A 26,914-nucleotide genomic window follows, 5' to 3' on the forward strand; every position below is an offset into this window, starting at 1 on the left:
CAACTATTAGACAATGAACCAATACAGCTTTCATTACGAATACTAAAGAGGCAATATTCAACATGCAGTGTTTGATCATCAATTTGACCTTGGTATAGAGGTACTGTATCAATCACATTGACTGAGATCTTCACTAAGAAGCATCGAGCATTGCAATATCTCAGCAACAAAGGGGCTTGCAGTCTAACCGGAATCAATTCTCAGCCCCCAACATCCACAGAATTCACAACATACATATTTCATCCGCTGTCAACCTAAAGCGCAAATGTAGTCAGTATTGTTAGTTGGGAATTATTTAGCTACCTGGCTGAATTTCCAGTTTCAGTTCAAAAAGATCTGGGAGTCCTATAGAGAGGCTGTGAAGTTGAAGAGGGTGACAGGCTGTTTATTATGATTTCAGGGGTCCCAGAAAGTAATGTTCAATGTAATTCTGTAACAATTGTGAGCTGGTGGTCATCACCCACAGACAACCACACTGCATGAACAAATTACAAAAATATTAACATACAGAAAAAAGGGTATATTTGTTCTCCAGAGAAACAGGACCAATAGGATGTATACATAGATTTATTATAAAGAATTGGGTCAAGTGAATGTGGAGGCAAGTCCCAAGATCTACAAGGTGAGTCACAGACTGGAGACCCAGAAGAACCAATGGTTTATTTCTAGTCTGTGTCTGAAAGCCTGAGAACCAGGAGAGCTAATGTAGTTCCACCCTGAAGGCTAACAGGCTTGAGACCCAGAAAGAGCCTGTGTTTCAGTTCAAGTCTGATGGTAGGAAAAAAAAGCCAATATCCCTGTTTGAGGGCAGGAAGAATCTTCTTTCTTGGGAGAGGCTTTTTGTTGTACTCAGGACTTCAACTGATTGGACAAGGCCCACCCACATTAAGGAGAGCAATCTGCTTGACTCAGTCTACCGATTCAAATGTTAATCTCATACAAAAACACCTTCAGAGAAAAACACACAGAATGTTTGACCAAACATCTGGGCATCCCATGGCCCAGTGAAGTTGACACATAAAATTAACCATCACAAAGGGTTATTTATTTAATGGTTTGAAAAAGACTCAACCACCATGATTTCACCCAATTCTCAAAGATCTGGGGCAAAGTGTCAAGAGATGGTTTTCTGAGGGATATGTGCAAGTTGGGCTAGGGGAACCAATGCCAAGTCATAACTATCCCCAAGAAAACACATTTTCTCAGTCTGGGGCCAAAATAGGTGAAGGTCTGGGCTGTGCCAAACTGACAGGAGAGCTGCCTGTATATGGGGATGAAAATGGAAGGTGAACCCTGGCCGGTGTGACTCAGTAGTTAGAGCATTTTCCTGTGCACCAAAGGGTCTTGGGTTCAATTCCCAGTCAAGGACACATACCTGGGTTGCAGGTTCACTCCCCACTCCCAGTTGGGGCAGGTGAGGAAGGCAGCCAGTAGCAATCAGTCGATGTGTCTTTCTCACATCAATGTTTCTCTCTCTCTCTTCCCCTCCCTCCCTTTCTTCCACTTGCCCTGAAAAGCAATGAAAAAAATACCCTCAGGTGAGGATTAACCAAAAAAAAATTTTTTTAAAGAAAAAATGGACTTCTCAGCACAAATCAAGAGGCAAAAAGCAGCAGACAGGAAATTCATAAATGACCATAATTCATTCAACAGTGATCTTTGTCAGGCTGATTCGAATCCAATAAATGGACAGCACAATGTAAAGCGTATCAGAGTCGTCTGCCAGAAATATACCCTCTTCTCTCCACTGGTTCCCACCACAGCAATAATTCCTGAAATTCTACTCAGATTTGTATCTGTTAACAATTTTTAAAAAAACACAGCTAGAAAGACTGTCATCCTAAACGTACTTGCCTATATCTAGCTGAAATCACACACATGAAGAGAAAGCGAGGTTTGGAAAGGTGAGAAAAGACACGAGAACTGATTTGGAAATAGAGCACTACAGCCAGAGAGAATGCATGGAGAGGGCACCTAGAGGAAGGAGAGGATCTCTGAAAAGACAGGGAAAATGCAAAATCTTTAGGCATAAGAATACATTAACTTCCTTTCAGGTGAACCTCATTTCAAATGGAAGCTGCTTCCAGAATATTTAGTCACTTCAAAATTCTCCTTATGGCTCATCCTTCCCCCTTTTCTTTCCCCAGAGGGAAGAAGAGACCCAATGAGGCGTCTCTGCCACCATCTCTCCAAAGCATGGCTATCATGTCACTTAACTGCTCCGGTCCCGACCCTCACCCCATCTGCTTTCCCGGAGTGTTTTCATGGTCATGGTTCTTGGGGGAGGGGAGAATTAAAAACAGAAGATGGTTTGATAAGGCCATTTGCCAGAAACAGAGGAAGATATGGATGAATAAATATTCATTTAAGGAAAGACAGGCTTACAAAGGAAGAGAGAACTAGTAAAAGAAAGCTTTTAATTGATATATGCCCCAAATGATACTCAGTTATCACTTGCATGGCCACGGTTCACAGATCTTTATCTGTTCTTTATCTTTAAACTCCAGATTTCTCCTTTCACCTACTGGCCATTGAAAGTATTAAAAGAAAAATTTTCAATTGCTTTTTAATTGCATTTTCTGTGATTTTGTTCCTTTAGATCCTAAACATTATGGACAAAACTAGATTAAATGTAGCCAGTGCCAGGTTAAAACCTTCATGCACAAAAATCCATTAACTTTCTAATACTTTCAGAAGATGAACCTAATTCCAAATGAAAGCTGCCTCCAGAATATATTGGTAAGCCTGTCTGGACACAATTTGTTTTGGAAAAACACTCTGTAGAAATTCACATAAAATTCCACTGAACTAAATTTAAATTGCCCATGGAGCAAAAAATATTTTTAACAGCTTCAAATGAGTCCTACAGGCTGACGATGCTTGGAAGAAAAATAGTAAAGAAAGTAATAGCAATGATGGATGAGTTAGAAATTGTAGTTCTGGTTAACTTACCTCAATTAAACATAGTTGATCTGGAGGCCCTATTTAGATACAACCTGAAATACCAAAATTAAATCTCTTTATCTATAAGTTGAAAAAGAAAAAATTTCTTCAAAATATTAAAAACAAAAATTATAATTACTAATGAAGTACTAGAATGTAAAAATGTTTTCCTCTGTGAACTGTATCTTTTAGTAGCTGTAACCCCTTTCATTCATTAGTTTTCCTATTGTGGCCCAAAGAATATCAATATAAGATAAAGTTTTCCCAAAACACCTTCATTTGTAGGAACCCCCTAAATGCCAAATTTTGCTGACTGTATAGTGGGCAAATAATCAATTACTCTGTACACTGAATCACCTTACTGTATATATTTTGTGGAAAATATTTTCACATGCCACTCTCAAAGTCGGTATTAGAATATTTTAAACACATGCAAACTCTCACATTGTCTCTCTCTCACCAAACCAACTATGACATAGATAAGAGGGAATTAGCTTTTATTAATTTTCCCACAAATGAAAAAGACTGGTAAGTTGCAAATCATGCATTTTTAATTACAAGGAAACTGGATAGAAGCAACTACATTATTCAAAGTTGAGGAGTGGGTGATGGGACTTTCCCTCCATTAGAACTTAAATGCCCTTTCTTTCTCTTTGCACTCTCTTCCAAGATCTCATCTCATCTGATCCTACCATCACCGCTCCAGTTCACAGACCTTTAGACTCTTGTGACTTTCCATCCTTTGAGACCCAGCTCAGGATCACTTCCACGAAGCCTTCCCAGATTGCCCAGGGCACCATGACTTCAAAGCACCTACTGCTTTTGCCACTAACCTATGGCTGGGTAACATTACTTGAGTAATAGTCAAGCTTTCTATTGACCACTTGTCACACAGATGCTGTTCGAGCAACAAGTGATGAATTGGATTAGCTATGCTGATAACCAGATTATCTTTTTAATTTTTTTTTACTTATACTCCCAACTAGACTATGAACTTCTTTTAACACAGTTATCACCATGTTGTTTACAGCCCACTTAATAACATTTGTGGATGTGGTTGCATCTATTTGTGTAAAAGGAAAGCTCTCCCATGCATTGAGAAATCATTTTCAACTGTGTAAGAGGCCTATCTCGGAGACTAAAAATGGAAATCGGCAGTCCAAAAGGACGGACTCGGGCACTCTTGATTTGAATGGTAGCAGCAGGGCCAAGAAGACAGCTCCCAGGGCCAACGGTATTATCACACAGTGACAACCAGGGAGCCAGAAAAGAATGCCAGGAAGGAGCCATTAGAGCTACGGGATAAATACCCCAAATGCCTGGACCTAGGACAGGATTTGTGATCCCTGGGTTCAAGCTAACTATGAGAGGATCAGAAATCCATACTCTGTAAGCTTTTTTTAAAGACATTCTTTTGGCATCCTCAAATTTCCCTTTTGTTTTCTACACATACTAGGTAAAGTTGCTTTGAAAATCCAGTCTATCTCAACTGAATTAAGGGAAAGAAATGATAGGTTTTGCCTTTGCCTGAACAAACATAGGGCAAGAACATGGTAGGGCAACACACAACCAAGTTAAAGAAACCTTATGGAACAGGGTAATCTGAGGGAAGAACGGGGGCCGCCTGCCTGGTTCTAGAATGTCTAGAGTGTGTTTTACCAAGAATGGCAGCATTTTAAAACAGACAAACATTGCATTATTTGGAATATGTTCACTTCCTCACACAAAAACACAAAAGTATGCTTGCATTAAAAATTGAAAGTATCGCCCGGCTGGGCGTGGCTCAGTGGTTGAGCGTCGACCTGGGATCCAGGCGATCGGGGTTCGATTCCCGGGCAGGGCACATGCCCAGGTTGCGGGCTCGATCAATGACTCTCTCATCATTGATGTTTCTATCTCTTTCTCTCTCTCTCCTTTCTTCTCTCTGAAGTCAATAAAGATATATTAAAAAAAAAAAATTTGAAAGTATCTGCAAAAATTCAGACAATACATGCTATATATTTTCTATAGCACAGAGTAGCACATTATTGAGTAAAGATTATCATACTCCTTGAAGAATAATAAGCTTTTTTCTCCTTGACAGTATAAACAAGGTCTGTTTTCCCAGTTGCTTTGTACAAAATACAAACACTATTCTTCCATCATAAAAGTAATGCTGAAGTTCAGCTAAAAGATTACAGGTAGTACTTACTATAGCTGCTCTACATATACATTTTAATGACAAAATTTGTCTTATGTATTGTGAAATAGCTTTTCTGTGGCATTAACTACTTTTAAAACAATGCAAATAACAAATTATTTTACTTTTATTAAATTTATTGTGGTGACATTGGTTAATAAGATCATACAGGTTTCAAGTGTACATTTCTATAATACATGATCGGTATATTGCACTGTGTGCCCATTCCCCAAAGTCAAGTCATCCTCCATCACCATATATTTGGTCCCCTTTACCCTTTACTCCCCTCCACCCCCTTCCCTCTGGTAACCACCATACTGTCGTCTGTGTCTATGAGTTTCAGTTTTATATCCCACGTATAAACGAAGTCATATGGCTCTCAGCTTTTTCTGACTAACTTATTCCACTTAGCATAATATTCTCAAGGTGCATTCATGTTATTTTATTTTAAATTAAAGTATCTAGAAATTTCCTACATTGTCCCAATAATGTAAAATAAAATTAAAATAAAGCACATACTTAAAAGTTATATAGTTATGACTATATAAATTTATATTACAAATTATATGCTTAAAAATTTTAAGTATATATTCTTAAATTAATCTTAAATATAAATTCTCAAGATAAATTTATTAACACTTCAGTGTTTCACATCTTAAGTTTGTGCACCACTCCATTGGAAGCAATAGAATTGTGGCTCGGTTCTAAGTTTGATGACACTTCTTGAGATGGTCATATAATTTTTAAACCCACTTGTTTTGAAGTGAAACAAACAGTAAATCTGAAAGACTGGATCAAGTTTCTCTTACCTATCTTAATGACTACTTATAAAAATTTAGTTTAAAGCATTGATTTAAAAAAATATAACAGCATGAAATTTAGGGTAACTTTTTCCTGGAAACATATGAAATAGAGTTTATACTTCCAAGAAGAAAAATTGGGGTGGGGGGGCTTTGGAGGGTTTTTCGGGGGTTTTGGTTGTTTGGTTTTGTTGTGTGTGTTTTGTTGTTGTTGTTTTGTTTTGTTTTTTATTGTTGGTTTTTTGTGTGTGGTTTTTTTTTGTTTTTGTTTTTTTGTTTTTTTTCAGAAACTTCACTCAGTGTATTTCTTTAAGAAGTCAAATTTTGTATGTCTGGGAAATGGGGTACTGAGTATGCTCAAAACTAAAAAACATTAGCTAAAAAGTACTTAACTTAGAAATTACAAAAATAGAAGATGTCAGTGAAATATATTCTATCCAGGACACACCAATCACACACTTCTTTTTTATGATATAAAATATACTTGTAGAACTTTAGTATCAGTAAAAAATAATTATATAATATTGGGGTGGGGGGAAATCTGGTTATTCAATCTTGACTTTGATTGAGTTCTATGTAAATAGAAATTTACTATTAAGGGCTATTTTTGGTGTAAAAGGTAGTCAGATCCAAAACTGTTCAGGAAGTCAGATCCAAAAGTGTTCAAGAAAAACCTGAGATGTTAGAAAAGAGATGCATACAATCAAAGCAGTTTCCTTAAATGACATTAATAATTAAATACATTAAATATAATTAAATGGCATTAAAATATTAGAATAGAAATAGTAACTATTATAAAATGCCATTCTGCCACTGGTATTGGTTTTTACCAAAGTATTAAAGGAGTGAAAATATTAGAGAAGTAATACTTTCAGGCTAGAATGGGGGGGGGGGATAAAATTTAAAGTGCTTCTTGATAATTAAAAAAGTGGGTCTAAGGAATAGTAATTCTTCCAAATGAAGCACATGACTGCAGGCAAGTAGAATATTTTATCGGCAGGCAACTCACTGCAGTTAAGGAAAAATATGGTCACTTTCAAGGAATCCTTGACTTTTCATTTCTCCTGGGGACTTTCAACTGCGTTGGCCTCCTTTTGATGAAGGAAAGCGAAAACTGACGTTGATGTGCCATCGCCACTCTGTTGTGAATAGCAAAGGAAGGTGGCCCACAGAAAACTATGGAGTCCAGTGTAAACTGTTCTCCACTGAACAGGGACAAGGCTGAAGTTGATCAGCTGTAATAGAAAGAGAGAGTGTTAGGGCGCTGTGCAAACCCAGGCCAGGAGTCAGCATTCTGAGTCAGCAAAGCTCGCCTGTCCAGGGAGCATTGGAGGTCTTGCTCCCAGGCATATGTCATCAGTTTGGCTCAAATAAAGTCTTATAAGAATTAAACAAACAAACAAACAAACAAAAAACCTCACCTGTACAAAAGGCCAGTATATCAGACCACTCTGGAATAAAAAAATAAAAAAATGTATTAGAATGCCTTTTAATCACGCAGTTCATTCTATAAAAGATTAAGAAATACCAGGCAGGTAGAGTGCAGAAGTGGTATTATATTTCAGACTAAGCCAATTAAATTAGACTTCTTACGGTCCCTTGAGTGGAAGAGGTGGGGAGTTGTGGAAAGAGCTGTTAGGTACAAGACATTTATACTAGTTATATTGACATTCAGAATGAAAAGTCTACCAGAATCAGTATCAATTCTGTTAGACAACTGCTTTAAAAATAACAACATATATTTACATACTGCAATTTTCCTGTTAGCCCAAGCAAATAATACAGGAATATATTTATAAAAGGATCATCAATAAATTTTTAAAACTATACCAAACCTATTCTTTTTTTTTTTTTTTAAATATGTCTTTATTGATTTCAGAGAGAGGAAGGGAGAGGGAGAGAGAGAGAAACATCAATGATGAGAGAGTCATTGATTGGCTGCCTCCTGCACGCCCCCCACTGGGGATCAAGCCCGAAACCCCGGCATGTGCCCTGACCGGGAATTGAATCTCGATCTCCTGGATCCTAGGTCGATGGTCAACCGCTGAGCCACGCCCGGCTGGGCCAAACCTATTCTTTATGGAATGATTTGCTAATAATGTATTTTACTATTTCATGCTATAGAATAAGTTAAGCTGACATTTTTGTTTTTTACAAAATATTTCAAGATAGATTTAACAGGCTTTAACCTGTGCCTTCTGACAAAAAAAAAAGGTCATCATTATGGATTTTTTCAAACAAGGAAATCTTGGTATATAAATTATATTTTTAAAAAAAAGCTAGAGGCTTTAAAAATAGTCTTTAAAAGTAGTATTACACTAGTAATATGAAGGTGGTATTATTTTCTTTTTTATTTTACTAAATTTTATTTCCTAAAGCTTCTACAATAAACCAGTGCAATAAAAACTATTTAAATATATACTCACTTAAGAATTTACTACTTTGGCAAAAAGGATCAGAAGAGTAAACTCATCCAAGCATGGCTTTCCTTCTTACGGCAATTTTTTTCCTTCACAACAAAACATCACCTAGGACATAGGTCCTGGTCTCCCCACTCCCCACTGAACAGGAAAAGGACTCCTCAGAGAAACAGCTGATTGCAGGGCTGGGGCAGGGCAGGTAAAGATATAAGATAAGCCTGGGCCATCTGGTTATGAAAGTAAGGAAGTGTTGTTGTTTTTAATGGGGGGCCCTGGCCTGGTGGCTCAGTTGGTTAAGCGTCGTCCAGGACACCAAACGGTTGTGGGTTCGATCTCCGATTGGGGGCATGTCCAGGAGGATGAATGTTCCTCACATCGGTGTTTCTCTCTCTCTCTAAAATAAATTTTAGAAAAAAGCACATATCCTCTGGTAAGAAAAACAACAACAAAACAATGGGGGAGGTCACTAGAACATAGGAACCCGCTTGAAGGGGCTCTCACTGGTCAAATCTAGGACACTTAAGCACCAAAAATAACTGCACACAGTAATGAATTGTAAGTCACTGAAAAACAATGAGAATCCCTGAGTCTTTCCCGATACTAGAGAAATAAGTGAATAATTAACTGGGATAGAAGAGCGGGCATTTGTTTACAGATTGCTGAGCACCACCCGGTGAGTGTGGGACCAGTGCTGGGGCTGGAAATGCATCATTTGCCAACCATCACAACAGCAAAGGCTGGTTTGGGCAGAATCGGGGTGCCAAACCTGGGGGTGGAGTGGAATATTCTGATGGGGAGCTGAATATTTATTTGCATGGTCTTAAAGTGCCTACAGATGGCTTACTCATTTCAAGGGGGAAAATAGTAAGTAGACAGTGGAAAAACCAGACCTCTTGACATCTCCAGTCAGAGGCAGAAGGACATCGTGCACCTTCTGCTGTGATAACCACGGATGGAGTGTTCCGGCCAGGAATGTATCACCTTCATCCAACCATGAGGAAGCGACAGACAACACCCCCAAAAAGCAAATGCTTTGCATGTATGTGTTTTTAATGAGAGGAGGGCTATATTCTTTAAAATTATGTGTCGTAATAGATTTTAAAAGGGCTAAGAAAATATCCCCAATTAATGGGGAATAAAGAGAGATAAGAACTTAATGTACTACCTGGTCCTAGACTGGATCCTGTACTGGAAGGAAAAGAAATGCTATAGCCCGGCTGTGTGGCTCAGTGGTTGAGCATCAACCTAGGAACAAGGAGATCATGATTCCATTCCTGGTCAGGGCATATATCAGAGTTAAGGGCTCAAACCCCAGTGTGTGTGTGGAGGGGACAAGATGTTTCTCTCTCATCGATATTTCTATTGCTCTATCCCTCTCCCTTCCTCTCTCTCTCAAAATCAATAAAAACATATTTTAAAAAAATAAAAGAAATGCTATAAAGGCCATTAGATGGTCAATTGACAAAAATGGAATATGGATAGTAGATGGTATAAAAGGATTATTATCACTGTTAAATTTATCAAAATTGATAACTGTGTTGTGGTTATATGAGAACATCTTTATTCTTAGAAAATAGATACCTGAGTATCTAGGGGTAAATGGTAATTCTGTGTGTAACTCACTCAATGATTCAGAAAAACATTAGATAGAAAGATGGATGGATGGATGGATGGATGGATGGATGGATGGATGGATGGATGGATGGATGGATGAAGCAAATAATAAATGGGGCAAAATGTTAATAGGTGAATTTGGGTAAAGGGCATGTGGATATTTTTTCACATAAATAAGTGATTTATTACAACTGTGAGAAGTTCAACAAGGCAATTCCAATGGTTAGGAAACTTGACAATGGGCACAAGTAGTCAGAAAAGGCTTCCTTAGGAAATGGTGTCTAGTAAAGGTAGGAAGGAAGGGGCAGTGTGAGTCTGGGAAAGGCTGGGGCGGGAAGAGGCTGTCATGTTCCAGTTTCTGAAAAAATTCAAAAGTGTTGAGGCACAGAGCAGGGAGAGGGAGGCATGAGATGAGGCTGGGTCAGGAGCCTATGGGTGGACAGAACCGCCTCTCAAAGGGCAAGTTCCTGGACCCCTGAGGTGGCCTCAGACATAAATGTTTCGAGGAGTGTTTTGCACAGTGTCAGAGCAAACAAAGGCGGTGTTAACTTCCCATCAAATATTTGAGAGGCAAGTTCTCTTTTTACAGGCAGGTCTCTTCCGCCCGATGGTGAACCTCCACTAGGCAGGAGTTCAAGTTCATTTCCAAATCCTCAGCTGTGGCATGGTATTGGTGTGGGCACATAGTAGATGCTGTCGAAGACTCACACGAGATTCCACAGAGGAGCCAGGAAAGGGTCAGCCAAGGCCCAAGGGGTCCAGATCTGGACAAGGTGCACGTGTCTGTTGGTGTCATTGGTAGAACCTCTGGGATAAGCTGTCTAAGGAGGACCAGAGACCCTGGTGACTGGAACTGGGTACCTCCCTCTTCAGGAAGGCTGAGCTCCCCACATGCAGACGTGACCTGGTTCACCATTCAGGCCACCCACACGGGTATACTTTGACCTGTTGTTGTTACTTTTCTGTAAGTTTGAAATTATTTCCATATTAAAGTTTTTTTAAAACTATATAAAAGAGAAGAATGTAATATCAGATATATTTCTAAGAGATAATATATCTGAACTGCCACGTTGCAGCTGAAACGTGGGACAGAAATTGCATACCATCTGTGCAAAAAACCCCACCAAAAACGAAAACAAAAAACAGCCACACACATCCACACACAAAACTCAAGTACTACTTACATGTAAACAACAAATAAACTAGAGATGTCCTTCCCACCTTCATCGAAAGAACTTAGATTGGACTGGGGCGGATAATTTCTGAGCAACAAAGAACCAATTCTACTCTCACATATCCCTTGGGCTATGAGAGTCTTTTGTGACAGATTACTTTTGGGTGCTTCTTTTCTTCTGTGCTCTTACTTTCATTGACCAAGCTTCAATCAAAAGCCTGATTTTAGCCCCTTTTCCTCCATAGCTAATATCTCTAGCTCTGAGCTCTCTGTGCATCTGGACATCTCCCTTTGAATATCCTAAAAGCATCTGGAATTCAACATTTCCTATACTGGACTCATCTGTCTTGTTTCTCAAATTGGCTCACTGTCCTCTATGTCCTATCTCAAGTTACTTAAGTCAGAAACCTGTGAGTCATCCTAGATGTGTCCTTGCCCATAACCCCAATTTCCGATAAACCAGATCTACCAATTTTACCTCCTAAATATTTCCCAAATCATTCCTATTCTCACTCCTTCATTATTTCTTATGTGATCTTGGTTACACTTGGTTTCTCTTGCCACTACTGTTTCTGGAGTTCAAGATCCTTGGTATGGCATTCAGCATGCAAAAAAGGCAACCTGTATGTCTTCATTAAGGGAGGAGAATCTGAAACATCTGCAAATCCCTGCCAAAAGCCCCTTTCTTTCACAATTCTGCTTGCTTGCTCCTTTTATAAATGTTTGATGTACATCTCTCCATAGAATCTATGACATCATGGGAAAACGTGTTCCTTTTTTCCGAAATAAAACAGAAGAAAATCACATTTAGATGTCACCATGGGCCCACAACTTCTACCCTAAGAGAAGTAATAAGAGTCCCGCATACTCTTCCCCCCATGAAAGAAGAAAGAACTGTCCTTGAGCATAGGAGCTCAGGGAGAGCATGTGGCTTCAATCCTTCCTGTCATCTGCCTCCAGCCATCAAGTGGGTGATGCTGGTTCTGGGGATTGGTATCATTCAATAGAAGATGCTAGAAGCAGTGCAGGCGATTGCTAGGTGTGGCTTGCCACTGTTCTTGATAGGGAATTAAGTACATGTGAAGCCCTAGACCAGCCTGTGTATATTCTGTAATCCTAAAAATTCACCTCATTGTAATGAATAGAATCAAAGATGTTCTAGGCCAGAGATGGAAAGCATCCCTGATTTTGCCCAGGTCTTACAGACCCTACCCATCTTCATTGAGTTAATTAATAAATATTTGTCAGACTGGATTGTTTATGTTTGTATTGAGCAAACAATACAACAGGGAAATATAATCTTTCTCTGCAAATACCTTTATAACATTAAGAAGGTTTCTTTCACAGGGACTCAGCAGAATGCACACCTGGAAACCTTGGCTCTGAATGTGGGAATGATTCCATTCACCTTCTATCCTTTTTGCAATAACCTCTTTGGTTCTGAAATTCCCTAAATTATAACCACAAGTAAGAGTAAATATAAGAACATCAGAAATCATTGTGAACACTGACTATAATTCAGAGACACTCATGTATAGATACTCTTAAAGCTTCTTTTCATTTGATTCATCTATCAAAATAAATGTAACATTTCTCTGTCAAAATATTGTATCCTGGTGCCAACCAACTATAGCCCTAATTTAAGAATATTTTTATTAAAATGTACTTAATGTTAAAAATGTACAAAAAACATCTTGGTTGCATTTTCAAAAGTCTGTCTTACCTTATATGTATTCCAGAATTTCTGTTTCAGGTCCAAAAATATGTCTTCCTTTCCCTGGAGAATACTCATACCTATTTGCAAAAACACAATTAAAATTTTTTTTAAAGATTCAGTAGAAAGAATACTGTGTAACAGTTCAAGTTTCCTATTTCAATATGTAAAGTAGCCACCACTACCACTCACTCAGCATGTCCCTTCTGGCTCAACACAGAAAACAAGATATAATCTCCATTCTAAAACTAGATAAATTTTTTAAAGAATTATAAATATGAAGTGAGAAGAGTAGGGTATAAAAGTTATAGGTGAATGATTTTTTTTAAACTAAGAAAAGTGATACAAACAGCAGTATTAGGATAATGAGACTATTAATGACTTTTCTTCTCTCCTTTTCAAATTTTTTGTGAAATGCTTAAAATTTTTAAAACTTAATTACCTGTTTTAAAAAAAAAAGGCTGATGGACCGGACCCTGGGTATTCTGGTAACTACAAGTTTCCCACCAAAGAAAGAGGCTTTTTAATCAGAATTGAAACGCAGGACACCAATTCAGCCTTCCTAAAAACATTTTGAAAACTTTGATGTTCAACAACTCTGAAAAGAAATTCAGGGAGCAGGATAAAAACCCTTGATGATAAAAACCCTCCTAGCAGGACAAAACAGCCCTTCAGTGGTCAGAACATCAGCCCTCGGACTGAAGGGTCCCAGGTTCGATTCCGGCCAAGGGCACATACCTCAGTTACAGGCTTGTCCCCCACCCTAGTCAGGACGAGTGCAGGAGGCAAGCAATCAGTGTGTCTCTCTCACATCGATGTTTCTCTCTCCCTCTCTCTCTCCCTTTCCCTTCCACTCTCTCTGAAAAGCAATGGAAAAAATATCCTTGGGTGATGGTTAAAAAAAAAACAAAAAACCTCCTATTTAAGGAAGGGTGTAAAAATGAGTGCTTTAAAAATTCTCCCCCAACTCCAATTAGGAGGAAGGGGAAATAAAATATTTGCAGTCACTTTGCAGGGGATTCTTAGAACAGGACTCATCAGAAAACCCAGCTGGAATATTGGTAACACCTCATTCCACTTAACCAGCACTAATTAAGTGCTAAGCAGTTTATGTGCTTTTTTTTTCATTTGACCCTCGTAACACTTGACCATCCTAACCATCAGCTGAGGATTACAGAGTTTCAGAGAAGGAAAAGAGTTCAGGGAGGTTAATAGTGGTCCAAGACCAGCCCAGGTGTGGATTCCAAGCCAGGCCTCTTAATCTCTACTCAAGCTCCCAAGGCACAAAGGGTCATCTGATACAGGCAATTTCCCAGGTGGAAGTGCCTGCATGGTCCTACCTTCCCCCCTTAATTTTAACAGGAGGAGAGGGAAACTGGGCCAAAAATCTGAAAGCAAAACAAAGAAGGAACTGGGCAGGACTGTTTCAGGGGCCTTGGGCCTGAACCATAGGCCTCCCCAAGCACTGTTACTGAAGTGTTTGGGTTTCAGGCATACTGACAACACTCACTGAGGCTAAGAACACAGCATGAATTGTGTGGTCTTGGGGCAAGTCACTTAAACCCTGTTGAGTCTTGGTTTCCTCATCTGTACCGTGGGAAAAACAAGAGTACCTGCCTCACTGGGTCGTTTAAGGATTAAATGGGAATCTGATTCCCAAACTCCCAGCCCCTGGCTCCCAAACCCTTCACCGGTGTACAAGGCTACTAGTGACAGGCATGATGAACCAGTTTGCAAATCTGGCCAGGAAGTCACGCCCTGGGAACAGACACATATCTGACAAATCAGGGGGTCCCTGCTCTCAGGTTCTCCATTCCCCTGACCCCATGGGCCACGTGGTTGGCTGGGACTATATCAAGCAGTCCTGTCCTTCAGGTTTTCTGTGGGGTTTGTGAGGAAAGGCACGGAATCTGCCCTCCCCCCAAATAAGATCTGTGGAGCAGTGTAGGTTTCTTCAAGGTGGTAACTTGACCACCTCAACCCCATTTAGATGGTACCAATAGCCACTGACAAGTAGACCGTCTTGGGGTGCTCTGTGATCCCCAATGCCAAGGCCAAGCCCAGGACTCTTGGATTTCCTTAGGGTATGGGTGGCCCTCCCCTTCCCACTACCTTCCAGGCTGTGGAAATTGTTTTTGGTATTTAGGGCCCTGAGCAAGGTCCCCCAAAGTCAGGTGCTCAGACCACGGGTTTTCTGAGGGAGCTCCCAGAACCCTCACAAATACAGAGTCCTCTATGGTAGGGGTCCCCTCACATTTTCTGTGGCTTTGGATGTGAGGATGGGACCACCTCTTCCAGCAGGAAAAGCTTACTAAAGCAAGGCTAGGGCCCTGAGGGTGAATTTTCCAGGAAACCTGGCCTGATCTCAGGTGCCACCCACAATGGCCCCATGGTCCCCTCATGGTTTTGTTGGTGTATTGGAAAGAAATGTCCACCAGTGGAATGGAGGCCCCCTGGATTTTCCCAGGAGGAGGCTGGCTGACCTACAACTAGGTCAGCGGGGTTGCAGCTGCTATGACAACGAGCTGGGGTCTCCCCCACACTACATGGACCTTTTTCTGGGGGGGGGGATGGACCCCAGCCCTGCCTCCCCTCGTTCCAACCTATTTCCCACACCCCCTGAAATCTCCAGCCTCGGACTAGGCACAGCCCTAGAATCTCAACTGCGCTCCTGGCCCCCTAGATCATTAACCCACTGGACGTTGATCCCTTAATCCCTGGCCTCTCCAGCCATCGCCCAACTTCTTCTTAGACCCCTTAATCCCGGGTCCCCAAACTCCTGGGCCCTTGCACCTTCACCTCCACATCCCTCCCCGACCCTGAACTCCGCCCCTCCCCCATCCCTCCCACCAAGGCTTACACCCGGGTCCGGGCCCCTGGCCCCCCGACTCCATCCCCAGCCCTGGCGCCTGCCCCCCGCCCGCCCAGCATCTCACCGGTGTAGAAGGCCGAGACCGCCACGGGCCCGCTGACCGCCTGATCGCACAGCACCTTGGCCAGGACGGTGCGCGGCGCGTAGCCCGGCAGCGCTCGCTCCAGGAGGCGCTGCCACGCGTAGTTGAAGTTGGCGAGGAAGGTCACGGCCACGGTGGCCACGCACCGCGTCTGCCGCCAGTCTGCGGGGCGGCCGCTCAGCCGCTGCTGCAGGACGTCGCCTGCAGAGAAGAGCGCGCTGTACATCAGCACATTAGTGGGCCACGGGTGGCGCCCGGCTGCGCGCCACAGCGCCCGCCACCAGCCCCCCATGGCGCTCGCCGCGCGCCCGCCCGCGCCCGCGCCCGCACAGCGCCCGCCGCGGGCTCCCCGGGCCGCGCCCGCCGCCTGCACCTGCCTCCCCCAGATGCTCCAACACGATTGGGCGCCCCGGGCACACCCAAGCCGTGCTGCCCAATCCCGCGGCCACCAGCCATTGTGCGGGCGGAGCATTCGAAAGGAGGCTGGTCTCCAGGGCGCACGAGCCGTGGACCCGCAAGGTGCAGAATAGAAAAAGCCCTGGAGGGAGAAAGTAGGCTAGTGGTGGGCAGGGGGCTGGGCGGTGGCGTGACGTTGGGGTGGGGGGAGTTGCTAGGTGACCGCTAACTGGGCAGGGGCGTTGGTTGCTCAGAAAAGCATTCAATGCACTTTAAAATGGTGAATTTTATGGTATGTGAATTATATCCACCACCCCCCCAAAAAAGGTTTTAAAGGAAAGAGAGAGAAAGAATAGATATTAAAACTTAGTTACCAAGATGGCAGTGTATTTTAAATGTTTACATGCAAGGAATTCACACTTTCAACACACGCAATGCACTTAGGACACAAAATAAAAATTTAAAATTTGAGGCCTTTCATGAATGTGAAGTGGAGCTCAATGGGCCTACTGCCTTCTCATCTATAGAGGTTGTGACTCAGTGAATATTGCCTCCCTATATGTGTGCTGAGCTCCCAGGCACTGTCCCAGGAGCAGGTGGTCACCGGGGACCCAAACAGCAGATATAATTAACCTCATGGAACTCAGTTTCTCCTTGCTTTCTCCCCCACTTTTTTTTTTCTTCCTTCACTGTAACTTCCAGTTCCATTCTCATTCTCTCTGTCTCTCCTCTTTGTTAGCCTTATTTTAATTTTTTAATTTTTAACTTTTCATTTTGAAATAAGTAATTCCAGAATAAAATGTTAAAAAGTTGCAAAAATAGTACAGAGTTCTCATATCTTCACACAAGCTTCCCCAAATATTGACCTCTTACATAACCATTGTGTGGGCGGAGCAGCGTTTCCCTACCCTCAAGTATTTTTTGGCTGTTCTAATAGTCAAATAGACATGAGACAGATAGGCAAGAGAAAAATAACCAAATTTAATACATACGTATATATGGGAACCCCCACATACATGAGAGAGTCAGAGATCCCACATACATGAGAGGTTCAGCGATAGAAAGGGAGATTGAAGTATATAAGAAACCCTGAGCTAGAGATGAAGTAATGCACCTCGGGGCTTCAGAGGGTCACTGCAGGGAGAACACATGTTCAGTAATGAGTGGTTTGACCTGCCATACAGGTAGGTCAAAAAAGTTTATCTCTGATAATCTCTTATGGCCAAGGCCTCTAATTCAGAGTTCTTCTAGGCAGTCAAGGGAGAAGCAAAAGTTATCTTTAGCTCAAAACAATCCCCATACAGAGGCACATCTTGGGGTGACTCTTTCAAAACCCCCACAGTACAGAGTTCCCACATACTCTTTACCCAAGCTTCCCCAATACTGACATCTTACATAACCATAGCACAATTATCACACAAGGAAATAAGCACCGATTATTACCTAACCTACATACCTTATTCAAATTATCGGCAGTTGTTCCACTAAAGTCCTTTTTCCAATGTGGCATCCAAGCCTGAATCACTTTTCATTGCATTGAATTGCCGTACGTTGTCTTATACTCCAATCTGGGCACTAACCAGTTATTTTGTAGACTGTTCCTCCATTTGCCAACCCCACTGTTGCGGGCTGAATTGTGTTCCCTGCCACCACCACCCCTCCCCCAAATCCATATGTTAAAGCCTTAGCCCCCAGGTGACTATTTGGAGATGGGGCCTTTAAAGAGGTGATTGAGTTTTGAATGAGGACCTTAGGATGGGCCCTAATCCACTCTGACTTGTAAAAGGAAATTTGGACACACAGAGACGCCTAGGCAGAGCATACACAGAGGAAAGATCATGTGAGGACGCAATGAGAAGGAAGAAGTCTGCCAGCCAGGGAGAAAGGCCTCAGAAGAAACCAACCCAGCCGACACCTAGACCTTGGACTTCTATCCTCCAGAACTGTAAGAAAACAACTTCAGCGTTTTTTAACCTACCTAGTCTGTGGTAGCTTGTTCTGGCAGCCCCAGCCAACTAATACACCCATTCTCTTCAAATCTTGGGAACCTGCCAATTTCTGTGTTCTTTGACCCTTTCTGTCTATTTCTATCCCTCCCCTCTCCTTGTCCTTGCCACTACTAGTTCCAAGCAAATATTTCTGTCAGAGTTTTCCCAGCCAGGCAGGCTCTAGCTCACCAAAGCATGTTTGTTTATACCTTATATTCTCCCTGTTTTATTTTCCTATTCCTGCTGTACCACAAAGTCAGTGGCTTAAAACAACATGAACTTGTTGTCTTACAGTTTTAGAGGTCAGAATTCTCAAATGAGTCCACAGGGGCCCTGGCTGGTATGGTGTGCAGGAGGCAACCAATCAATGTTATGTTCTCACATCGATGTATCTCTCTTCTCCTTTCCTCTCTAAAAATCAATAAACTATTCTTTTATTTTTTAAAAAACATGTCTTTATTGATTTCAGAGAGAGGAAAGGAGAGGGAGAGAGAGAGTCACTGATGTGCTGCCTGCCCGCAACCCGGGCATGTGCCCCGACCGGGAATCGAACCCTGATCTCCTGGATCCTAGGTCGATGCTCAACCACTGAGCCATGCCTGGCCGGGCAATAAACTATTCTTTTAAAATATAAATAAATAGGGTCCACAGGGCTGCATTCCCTCGGGAGTCCCTGGAGGAGAATCCATTCCTTGCCTCTCCAACTCCTCGAGGCTTCCTGCATTCCATGAAGGCCTCTGTCAGCTGGAAAATAATATCAACTAAGTGTTTCATTGCCAAAAGGATTGATTTGGGCAAAAAGAAAAAGGTTGTGACCCAGTGCTTACAGATATGGCAAGCCATGTGCACACACTGCAAGGTGTACCAAGATGGAGAAATATATATAGAAGCAAAAAGGAGGTTAACAGAGGGACAATTAAAACCGTAGAGCTTTACAGTATGCATAGAGTTCTTGTAGCAGGAGGTAGAGTGTAAGACTCCCTCCCATAAGCCCTAGCTCCTCCCACAGACTCATGTTAGTTTAAGTTTTCAGTCATAATCTTTATTACCCCTTTCTCCATCTTCAAAATCAGCAGCATAGCACCTTCCCAGCTAGGCAGACTCCTAGCTCACCAAAGCATCTTTGTTTATTACTTTTATCCCCCTGTATTGTTTTCCTATTGCTGCTGTAACAACTTACCACAGACTTAGTGGCTTAACCTAAATGTAGCCAATGTAAATTCTTTCAAAACAACTTACATCTTTCTTCCCCAAACTTCATGTGTAAAAGAACCTGTCAGCTCCAGGACAGCAGACACGCTTATCTCTTCCCTCTGCTGTTGGTGGTTCTGGTTGCATGTCCCAGGACCTGGACTTTTTCTGGCTAGCATTTGGCTCAACATCCCTTTCTTTCAGAAGAGTTTTCAGCCATGAAAGTCTTTATTTAACATTGTTTATTTGTCTCTTCTTACAAGCAATAAAAAAAAAATCTATTACTCAAGCAAATGCTAAAGAACCCACATGGCCTTCAAACAAGAGATGCTCTAAGATAAATTAATTCATTACATTGATGTTTCATTATCTGCACAAGCTGTGATGCAGAGCCCTCTGGCAATCATGAGGCAACACATTTGGGTGACATTAATATCCCTGAACAGTGGGGATTAATGAGCACAGAATGCTGTGTTAAAATGTACAAGAGTAGTTTTGTTAGCGACTCTTTCAGCAGGGAATAAGTAATCATGTGGGCACTGAGCTTCAATTTATAATGAAGGATCACATTAAAAATATATTAAAATGATGACAACAAAGCTTATTGTAACCATTATCATTTCATTTTATTTAAATGAATTGGGACTTAAAAAGAGCCGGCAGGTAGGCCAGAGTGTCTAAAATCTAACTTCTCTTGCTAATATTGAAATGTCTACCGACAAGCAAAAGGCTACTATGTTTAAAAGCTCCAAGACCAACAGGTCTGTTTTCCCAAGAATGGAAGAAGCAATCAGCTAAGGCCACCACCTCCGAAAAGGTCACTGAAGTTCCTCCAGCCTCTTCGGTATCAGCTCTGAGACATGGTTGGATTTGTGGATGTGGGCACAGAGCAGGAATTTGAAGCAACTGTCCTCCTCCTTGTCACCTCCCTCTTTCCTGATTTCTTCACCCATCCACCCCTTCATTCCAGAGCCCTTCATTCTTCATTTCTCCAGGAGCCATCTGATGGAAGGGAATGCTTTGATTTGAAGCTGGGTGCACCCAGTAAGCACAAGGTCCTTGCTTAGACTGTGGCTACAGAGCAATAAAAATAGCGATGCTTTCTGCAAATTTTCTTTAAAATTTTTTGTTTGGGTGTAGGTGAGTGGGCTTGAAATTATGAGAATAAGGGTAGGAGGCACCACCACTGGTTACTCTCTATCTGAATGTGCACATGGAGAGAACTAAAAAGGGTCTTTTAACTGGGGAAAGTCGTCAGAAGGGGTGGTTGGGGGAAGAAGATATAAATCTGCTTCCCACCAGAGCCTTCATTTCTTCTGTTAGCAGAAATGCTATTAATCAATTCTGTCACGAAATCATTGCATGTCAGCTCTGGTGTGGAAAAACCATTCCTAAGAAGTCTGTCTTTATGACCTAGGCAATGTTAAACCCTTGACATTGACACAGATTTATGTGAAAAGTGTTTGGATCAATAGAATCCTTTTCAGACCATTTTAACGTTGGCAGGAGCTGAAACAAAGTACTGAGGTTAACATTTAATCTGTTCTTCGCTCTTGTTTAGAAGTTTGGAAGACTTCCCCACCCTTCCTACTTGCCCTCAACAGATATTAAAACACGGCAACAGATTTCTTAACAGGGATGGTCATGGACATTATGGGCCTGCAACATGGTATTTTGAAAAAATATTTGAAATAGAGTGTTTCTCTGGCTCAGGAACTGTTTTCACCAGCCTTAAGTTACTATTCTGCCCACAGCTGGTGATAATAGAGCAGTCAGTTCAATTAATTTCATTAATTTTTCATTGTTACGCATTGGAAAAAGAAACACCTTTGTAATTCTGCTAAAATACATAGAGAGACAAAATTAAAAATCTGAAATTATGAAAAACCCAACATTAGTGGTAGCTTTAAAGATAATGCATATTCAAATATGCAAATAAATTAAGAATTTCCATACAAAAAGTGAATTAGTCAGAGTTTTCTTCTCCAATTATGCTTTTTTGAAATTTCACTCGCTATAGAAAATGTGTGACTCTACTAATATGTGGAAGAAATGACTAATTAGTGAAAAAATGGTTTAATGATGATTTTAGTACGCTATCAGTCTGACCCAATCAGGTACAGGAAAAGTTTGAATACAGCCAATTCTTATTACTCTAAGTAGTTATATTCTATAAAGTCGCTATGAACACTGAATTAGCAAATATTGAACCATTACTCTTAGGGGAAATTCAGGGTTAGGTTCCTGTCAGCCTCTGGTCACAATATTTTCATCAACTGATCAATATTTAAGTTCGCTTTGTGTTTCTGTTGAAGGATAATTTATTTAATATATATTGTTGATTTATTGACATTGCACTCTCAGCCAACTTTATAACTCATGCCTGAACAAAGCTTATCTAACACAGGTATTTTCCTCCATAAGGCACCTCACAGCCTTCTTGCACCTAGGAACACTAGACAGCACTTCAGAATGATGCTTGAGGGCCATTTTAAACAGCAAAATCACTAATAAAAAGCACAAAAGTGTGGGAAATGGGGTACTAAATAGGCTGTGAAAAGAACACTTGTTTATAGAATGAGAGCTGCAATTAGAAGGCAGAGTGTTGCCTTGTTCAACCGCAGCCCGGAGCAGGCAAGTTGGGTGTGTTAAAAAAACAAAATTCAGCCAAGTAAATCTGAAGAGCTAACGCTTTATTATGTGAGTCTCAAATCAGGCAGCATCCCATCTCGAAGGGGTTGTACCAAATGAAAGGTTTTTATAGGAAGGAAGGTTGAGGCAAGGAAGCTATTTACAAAAAAAGGATTGCCGGGCTGGGTGGGGCTCAGCGGTTGAGCTTCGACCTAGGATCCAGGCGATCGGGGTTCGATTCCCAGTCAGGGCACATGCCCGGGTTGCGGGCTAGCCAATCAATGACTCTCTCTTCATTGATGTTTCTATCTCTCTCTCTCCCTCTCCTTTCCTCTCTCTGAGATCAATAAAGGTATATTTTTTTTAAAAAAGGATTAATTTTAGACTAGGACATCTTGTTTTTTTAGGGGGAGAGAATGGCAAATTGCCCCTTCTTTCTGTAGGTGGGGTGGGAAGGGGGGTAATGGGGAGGGCTGATGGGACAGATTACTGGTACTTGACCAGAAAATTCCAGACTGGTTAAGATTATGTTTCTGGGAGAGATTGAAAGAGCAATTAGGTCAGGGAGTAAATCTAGATTTTGGTATCACTGTATCAAAACTGACACAGACTTGCTTGTTGAGTGGAAAACCCACACATCTGGTGTCAGAAGTGGTGTTGTAGTGAAGTATTGAGTGTAGAGGAGACACACAGGAGATGTGAGTTTTTTCTTACATTCAGGGGAAGCTGCAGGAGCTGGGCACTGGAAACACCCCCTCCCCCAAGAACCCAGAAGCAAAACCCTTTTCTCCTCCAGTGTCTCTCCAGCATCCTCTAGTGACAAAACATTGTGTCAGCTGGTAAAGGAAAAATATTTGAAGGGCTCAGATCCATGTTTACAGAGCAGGCAAAAAGGATGGTTTTGGAGCCAGGAAAGAACAAATTAATAACTAGTACAAGTATTATATAATGTTCTTTTATTTTATTTTTTAATGTTTTATCTTTATTGTTAAAACTATTACAAATGTTCCCTTTTTCCCCCCACTGATCACTTCTACCCTCCACCCCACCCCCTGGGGCCTTCACCACACTATTGTCTGTGTCCACGTGTTATGCATATAAGCATATAAGTTCTTAGGTTAATCTCTCCCCACCCAATCACCCACCCCTTCCTTCCCTCTGAGACCCCTCAGTATGTTCCATGCTTCTATGTCTCTGGATCTATTTCGTTCATTGGTTTATCCCGTTCGCCAGATTCCACACATGAGCAAGGTCATGTGACACCTGTCCCTCTGCGACTGGCCCACTCCATCCAGTACAACACTCTCCAGGTCCCACCATGCTGTTTCAAAGGGCAAGAGATCCTTCTTTTTTACAGCTGCATAGTATTCCATGGTGTAAATATCTGAGAAGATGCTTGATATGATTTCAGTCTTCTTGAACTTGTAGAGACTTGTTTTGTGTGGTTCTAATATGTGGTCTTTCAGAATGTCCCATGTGTACTTGAGAATGTATGTGCTACAGCTTTGGGGTGAAATGTTCTGTAAAAGTCAATTAAATCCATCTGATCTAGAGTATCATTTAGAGTCACTGTTTCCTTGTTGATTTTTTTGTCTGGAAGATCTATCCAGTAAAGTCAGCGGAGTGTTAAATTCCCCTACTATGACTGTATTGCTGATGACCTCTCTCTTAAAGTCCTCCAGAAGTTGGATTTTTTTTCAGCCAGTGTGAGTCTTCTGTTGAGGTGAATCTCCTATAGATAGCATATATTTGGGTCATATTTACTTATCCACTCAGCCACCCTATGTCTTTTTATTGGAGCATTTAATCCATTTACAGTGGTACCTCGGTTTTCAGAAGTCTCCGTTGATGAATATTTCGGGTTATGAACACCGTAAGCCCGGAAGGAAATGCTTCAGTTTTCGAACACGCCTCAGAAGTCCAACATGCCACACAGCTTCCACTGAGGGCAAGATCCTGAGGCCTAGCTGTCGGCTGTTGACCCCTCAGTTTTCTAATGTTTCAGAACTCAAATGGTCTTCCCAAACGGATTACATTAAAAAACCGAGGTGCCACTGTATATTTAAGGTTATTATTAATAGGTACTTATCTATTGCCATTTCATTTCTCTTTGTCTATGTTTCTCATTCTCTCTATTTCAACTTTTTTTTTTAAACTACCTTTATTGATTTCAGAGAGAGGACGAGAGAGAGAGAGAGAGAGAGAGAGAGAGAGAGAGAGAGAGAGAGGGAAGGAGGGAGGGAGGGAGGGAGGGAGGGAGGGAGGGAGGGAGGGAGGGAGGGAGAGAAACACCAATGATGAGGGAGTCATTGATTGGCTGCCTCCCGCAAACCCCTACTGGGGACCAAGCCCGCAACTCGGGCATGTGCCCTGACCGGGAATCGAACCATGATCTCCTGGATCCTAGGTCAATGCTCAACTGCTGTGCCACGCCTGGCCGGGCTCAACTTCTTATTACAGCAGTCCCTTTAACATTTCTTGCAATGTTGGTTTGGTGGTGATAAACTCCTTTAGGCTTTTTTTGTCTGGAAAGCTCTTTATTTCACCATCTGATGAGAGAGTCATTGATCGGCTGCCTCCTGCATGCCCCCAACTGGGGATCGAGTCTGCAACCCAGGCATGTGCCCTGACTGGGAATTGAACCCTGATCGCCTGGATACTAGGTCGACGCTCAACCGCTGAGCCACACCCGGCCGGGCACAATGGATATTATTATTAAAAACAAACTTTGCTAATTTGATAGGCAAAATGCTATCTAGCTTGGTTTTTGCACTTTTTTGATCCCTAGTAATGTAGACCTTTTTTCATGTTGATTGACCATTTGCACATTTTTCTTCTTTATATTATCTTTTAACATTTTTGTTCCTTTTCCTTTGGAGGCACAGTTTTAGAGAAGTCTGAATTCTTTCATAAAATAAATAAATCTGAAACAAATGAAAGTAGAATTCACCTTTTGATACTATTTCACATTTTCACAATGTCCCCTAAAATATTCAATAACTTCTAAAATTTTACTTAGGGAAAGAAAGAATCTTAAACATAAATTGTAGTTTAAACTGTTAGTAAAAAAAAAATTATTTTCATAGAACTGCAACAATCTTAACATATCTGCTTTAGATTTTCCAAGCTGCCCAACTCTGCTCCCATGATCATTAAATGATGGTAAGGTCTGTGAATTACCAGAACTGCTCAAACATCAAAGAAATGTCCTTTAAGTAAGAGAAAAGTCAATGGAATGCCTTCCTCAAGGTCTTACTTAATAATAAATTGTTGATGGTAGTGGTTGATTTAGCTTAATTTTCTTCTAGTTTAAGCTAATTACCACCAAACAAATACTTTCAATATTTTAGAACAGAGATTTCATATTTATAGCTTGAGGAATGGATTCATTTATAATTTACTGTCTATTCTTTTATCCTGTTCTGTTTTCTTTATGGTACTTACAACTAATTAATATTGTATTATATAGCTATTTGTTATGTATCCATTCCAACAGCATGTAAGATCCACAAATGCAGATCCTTAATCTCTTTTTAAAAATTTGTCAATTACAGTTGACATACATTATTATATTAATTTCAGGTGTACAACACAGTGATTAGACATTTATATAACTTATGATCACCTCAATAAATCTAGTACCCACCTGACACCATACATAGTTATTACAATATTATTGACTATATTCCCTATGCTGTACTTCCCTTCCTGGTGACTATTTTTATAACTGGCAATTTGTATGTCTTAATCCCTTTTTCTTTTTTACCCAGCCCTTCTGCCCCCTCACCCTCCAGCCCCCTGCCCATCTGATAACCATAAATTTGTCACAGATTTAATCTCTTAATCCTTGTATCCCCAATTCCTAGAATTCTGCCTGGCATATAGTGGGCTCTCCAAAAACATGGGTTGAATCAATGCGTTCAATAATTATTCACTGAATCCCCACTGCACCCTAGACACTGGATAGCTAGTCTTGGGAGGTAAAATTGCTTGCTACTTTGTAAAAGATGTCCTTATATCCCTGTCTTAATTTAGAAAGAATCTATTGACTCCATACCATAAAAATGAGAAATTTGCCATTTGCACCAGCTCTCCTATCCTCTCCAACTCCTGATTTTTGTTAATTTTATTTCTTCTAGAAGTTTTCTTTATGTCTTTAAAAATATTATACGTAAAACTTTGAATCTTTTTTTTTTTTTTAATCTTCACCCGAGGATATTTTCCATTGCTTTTCAGAGAGAGTGGAAGGAAGAGAGGGAGAGGGAGAGGGAGAGGGAGAGGGAGAGGGAGAGGGAGAGGGAGAGGGAGAGGGAGAGGGAGAGGGAGAGGGAGAGGGAGAGGGAGAGGGAGAGGGAGAGGGAGAGGGAGAGGGAGAGGGAGAGGGAGAGGGAGAGGGAGAGGGAGAGGGAGAGGGAGAGGGAGAGGGAGAGGGAGAGGGAGAGGGAGAGGGAGAGGGAGAGGGAGAGGGAGAGGGAGAGGGAGAGGGAGAGGGAGAGGGAGAGGGAGAGGGAGAGGGAGAGGGAGAGGGAGAGGGAGAGGGAGAGGGAGAGGGAGAGGGAGAGGGAGAGGGAGAGGGAGAGGGAGAGGGAGAGGGAGAGGGAGAGGGAGAGGGAGAGGGAGAGGGAGAGGGAGAGGGAGAGGGAGAGGAGAGGGAGAGGGAGAGGGAGAGGGAGAGGGAGAGGGAGAGGGAGAGGGAGAGGGAGAGGGAGAGGAGAGGGAGAGGGAGAGGGAGAGGGAGAGGGAGAGGGAGAGGGAGAGGGAGAGGGAGAGGGAGAGGGAGAGGGAGAGGGAGAGGGAGAGGGAGAGGGAGAGGGAGAGGGAGAGGGAGAGGGAGAGGGAGAGGGAGAGGGAGAGGGAGAGGGAGAGGGAGAGGGAGAGGGAGAGGGAGACATCAACGTGATAGAGACACG

At 41.7% G+C, this 26,914-nt stretch overlaps 1 protein-coding gene across 2 annotated transcripts in view; it reads right to left on the minus strand.

Moving 5' to 3' along the window:
- Positions 1 to 16,090, minus strand: part of BMERB1 (bMERB domain containing 1) — a 133,136-nt gene extending 117,046 nt beyond the window's left edge. The window contains exons 1-4 of one of the 2 annotated variants that reach the window (XM_087815646.1): positions 15,781 to 16,090; positions 12,854 to 12,924; positions 7,344 to 7,373; positions 6,947 to 7,157 (exon numbers count right to left, since the gene is read on the minus strand). In XM_087815646.1, coding sequence (XP_087671772.1) covers positions 6,978 to 7,157; positions 7,344 to 7,373; positions 12,854 to 12,924; positions 15,781 to 16,090 — 591 coding nt within the window. In that variant the 3' untranslated portion in view covers positions 6,947 to 6,977. Of the gene's footprint in view, positions 1 to 6,946; positions 7,158 to 7,343; positions 7,374 to 12,853; positions 12,925 to 15,780 lie in introns of those variants that run through there. The other variant, XM_087815645.1, reaches the window with a different exon arrangement.
- Between the last annotated feature and the right edge of the window lie 10,824 nt (positions 16,091 to 26,914).

Source organism: Miniopterus natalensis, chromosome 3, assembly GCF_054644295.1.
Source record: "Miniopterus natalensis isolate mMinNat1 chromosome 3, mMinNat1.hap1, whole genome shotgun sequence".
Lineage (NCBI taxonomy): Eukaryota > Metazoa > Chordata > Mammalia > Chiroptera > Miniopteridae > Miniopterus > Miniopterus natalensis.